Source organism: Otolemur garnettii, unplaced genomic scaffold, assembly GCF_000181295.1.
Source record: "Otolemur garnettii isolate 467f Iridium unplaced genomic scaffold, OtoGar3 scaffold00008, whole genome shotgun sequence".
In the NCBI taxonomy this organism is placed as follows: Eukaryota; Metazoa; Chordata; class Mammalia; order Primates; family Galagidae; genus Otolemur; species Otolemur garnettii.
Window position 1 is genome coordinate 39565020 of NW_003852403.1, and position 4100 is coordinate 39569119.

The window sequence follows — 4100 nt, forward strand, 5'->3', positions numbered from 1 at the left end:
AAAAAAAAAAAAAAGGTCTCATTTTGTTGCCACACGCCCACCCCAGAGTGCTATAGTGTCGCAGTTCACAGCAACCTCAAACTTTTGGGCTCAAGCAATTCTCTTGTCTCAGCCTCCCAAGTAGCTACAATGCCTGGCTATTTTTAGAGGTGAGGTCTTGCTCTGGCTCAGGCTGGTCTCAAACCTGTGAGCTCAGGCAGTCCACCCACCTCAGCCTCCCAAAGTGCTAGGATTCAGGATTCACTCAGTGGTAGGGCACTGTCCCTGGCCTAAATCTGGGTTTTATAATTTAAGAAATAAAAATGGACTTTAACCACCTCTGTTGAGCTTATTATATACAAATCCCAGAATCATTTTCATAAGATAGGAATGATTAAGTGGCAGTGCTAAAGGGGTTTGTTTTAGTTCCCTTCCTCCAATTCTGTCAGCTGTACTGTACTTCACAGAAACACACAGTATAAAAAACTGTACCTTTATTGTCAAGGCAATTTCAAGTCCTCTAGCACCGATTCTCTCCACTTCCCCAACTAGAATGCCTCCCAAAGCATCACTGGATAAAGAATTACATGGTCAGACACTGTCAAAAAGAATGGGAAAAACCATTTTGGTGATTCTGTTGGAAGGTATACATGCTTCAAGAGAAGTAGTAAGTAAAGCTTAGAGGAGGGGGAAAAACAAAATTAAAAAATGGATGTTTGTGGAAAGGGAAGAAAAAAGAGAGGTCAGATTTAATGCGTTTGTATTACTATAGATTACTAAAGGATGATACTTGAGTTTATCATACAGTAACTTTTACTGAGCATTTCTTATATGCCAAACACTATTCTAAACACTTTACATATATTAACTGCTTTAATTTTCAAAACAATCCTGAGAAGTAGGTAATATTATCTTTAGTTTATTAATGAAGAAGCTGAGGCATAGTGAGGAACATATTTTGCTCAAGGTAACCAATAAGTGACAAGTTCAGACTGAGGCATTCTGGTTTTAGAACCCATACCCTTAACTACTAGGTTGTTCGGCTACCCTAATTTGTGTTAGGCTTTTCCTCTATGTAAGGTTGTAAATTCACTTAATTTTGCTATTTATTAGTTTTCTCAGTACCTAAATTTGAGGGAAGAAGCCACAGTTTATTTGCCTTTTTTTATCCCAAATTAAGCACTGTTCCTTTCCTATAGAAATGCTGAGTAAATGAATCAGTGAATGAAAAATTTCAATGATCATTTCCCCCCTATTTTTAGGATCTTCACACTATATAGCAAATCACTACCACTTGATCTGGCCTGTCGAGTCTGGGATGTATTTTGCAGAGATGGGGAAGAATTTTTATTTAGGACTGGATTAGGAATCCTCCGATTATATGAAGATATTCTCCTACAGATGGACTTTATTCATATAGCACAGTTTCTAACTAAATTACCAGAAGATATCACATCAGAAAAGCTATTCAGCTGTATTGCAGCCATTCAAATGCAGAATAGCACCAAAAAATGGACTCAGGTAGAGTGGCATTTTTCTATTGGTAATAGATGTATTAAAGTAATTAGTTACTTCTTATAAAAACATTATATACAGGGTGGCCATAAAGTTCATGTGCATTTTTGGCTTGGAGCCTATAGCTCAGCGGCCAGGGTGCCAGCCACATACACCAGAGCTGGTGGGTTCAAACCCAGCCTGGGCCTGCCAAACAACAACTACAACCAAAAAACAGCTGGGCATTGTGGCTGGTGCCTGTAGTCCCAGCTACTTGGGAGGCTGAGGCAAGAGAATCACTTACGCGCAAGAGTTTGAGGTTGCTGTAAGCTGTGATGCCACAGCACTCTATTGAGGGTGACATAGTGTCTCAAAAAAAAAAAAATAAATAAAAGTTCATGTGCATTTATTTTTTTATGTGCATTTAAAAAAAATAGATAACTATTTTAAATTGCATACAAATTTTATGGCCACCTTGTATTTTTGTACCTTGATGTCTGAATAATGAAAAAATGTATGCATTTTTCAAATGTAATGCTTAAATTAAAAAATATGTATCTTTGAAAAAAAACTTTGATTTCAAAAAAGCAAGAGTTTGAAACAGATTGCCCCCTTCTCACCTATCTAAACCTACGGCTTTATTTTTCTGTAAGGCCAGTAATATTTTATGAGTTTAGTGAAGTACAACCACAATAGTCATTTATTTGCCAGACCAGTTATTACTTCAATATTTCTTTTTTTTTGAGATAGAGCCTCAGCTGTCCCCCTGGGTAGAGTGCCGTGGCTTCACTACTCACAGCAACCTCCAACTCCTGAGCTCAAGCAAGTCTACTGCCTCAGCCTCCCAAGTAGCTGGGACCATAGGCGCCCGCCACAATACCTGGCTATTTTTTTTTGGTTGCAGCCATCATTGTTGTTTGGCGGTCCGGGCTGGATTCGGACCCGCCACCTTAGGTGTATGTGGCTGGCGCCTTAGCCGCTTGAGCCACAGGCGCCGAGCCTACTTCAATATTTCAAATAAATAGCAGTTTTTTAAGATATACAAGTATAAGTTTACTTTATATATGGAAGAGAATGGGGGGAAGAGATGAATAAGAGAGAGAGAAGAGAGCAGAGAGCTGGGAGTAGGAGAGAAGGGAGGGGTGGGAGGTAGGAAGAAGTAAGAGAATGGTGTGGCATCCAAAGAAAAAAAAGGAAGAATACCTACCTGGACAGCAGTTTTAATAATAAACACCTGCTCTGTACTAAGGATATGAAGTAGAAAGGATAATGTATGATCTTGGCTTTTATATGCTTAATCTTATTAGGGAAAACATTAGCAATCTAAGTGAAGTGACATAAAAGACATCCCTTAATCCATGAACAACAGAATTGGCATTTGTTGCTTATGAAATGAAATGTAGGAATATTCATCAAAAAAATCTTGTTTTCAAATAGTAATTTTATAGTATTTAGCAAATGATTAAAATTGGAATCTAAACATAGTCTAGAAAATTGGATTTAAAGGATAAGAGGACTTGAAAAATGGCAATCTTTCAAGGGACAGAGCTAAGCACACTAAAATTTTTTCATTTTTATAACTATAGTTATTTAAATGTCTTTTCTTTTCTTTTTTGAGACAAGAGTCTCACTTTGTCAGCTTTGATAGAGTGCCGTAGTGTCATAGCTCACAGCAACCTCAAACTCTTGGGCTCAAGCGATTCTCTTGCCTCAGTCTCCGGAGTAGCTAGGACTACAGGTGCCCACCACAATGCCTGGCTATTTTTAGCAATGAGGTCTCGCTCTGGCTCAGGCTGCTCTCAAACTTGTGAGCTTAGGCAATCCACCTGCCTCTGACTCCCAGAGTGCCAGCATTACAGGCTTGAGCCACTGCCCAGTCTTATTTAAATGTCTTTAATGGGCCTGGTGAGGTGGCTAATGCCTGTAATCCTTGCACTCTGGGAAGCTAAGGCAGGTGGACAGCTTGAGTTCACAAGTTTGAGACCAACCTGGGGAAAAAAAATGAGATCCCCATCTTTACTAAAATAGAAAAACTAAGGCAAGAGGATCGCTTGAGCCTAAGAGTTGGAAGTTCCTCTGAGCTATGATGCCATGGCACTCTACCTAGGGCAACAACTTGAGAGTCTGTCTCAAAAAAATGCCTTTAATGTAGGTGGTAGTTTAGAGGATTAATCTCTATTTTATATAATTTCCAGGTCTTTGCATCTGTAATGAAGGATATTAAAGAAGGAGACAAGAACAGTCCTGCTCTAAAAAGCTGATCTTCAAAACTGACAGACTAACTAAAATATAAAAAAAGTTTTTGAGAAAGAAGTTTTTTGTTTCCTTTGTAAAAGGCATGGAAGAAAATGTTGGAGAAATCTTGGAAGTGAGAACATATACTACTATCTTGTAACCTAAAAATTTGTACCCTCATATTAATTTGAAATAAATAATAATAATAATGAATAAAATTATAAAAATTATTCTAAAATAAAATCAAAAATAAAATGTTGGAGAAATCAAGAATCAAGAGGTGGAAAACTGCCAGTGTAAAATTCCATGGCTGAAGTAAATGAAAATAACTTTAACAGTATTAATAAAAAAGTATTTTATAAGGAGAGCCATTTTTCAAAGGAGAAAGTTTA

The 4100-nt window shown here is 37.7% G+C and overlaps 1 protein-coding gene across 1 annotated transcript in view; it reads left to right on the top strand.

The window, feature by feature from the left end:
* TBC1D12 (TBC1 domain family member 12) overlaps window positions 1-3831 on the top strand; it is a 106783-nt gene extending 102952 nt beyond the window's left edge. The window contains exons 12-13 of the mRNA XM_003783785.3: window positions 1242-1500; window positions 3669-3831. Of these exons, the coding sequence (XP_003783833.2) occupies window positions 1242-1500; window positions 3669-3734 (325 nt within the window). The 3' untranslated portion in view covers window positions 3735-3831. The remainder of the gene's footprint in view (window positions 1-1241; window positions 1501-3668) is intronic.
* The last annotated feature ends 269 nt before the right edge of the window (window positions 3832-4100 follow it).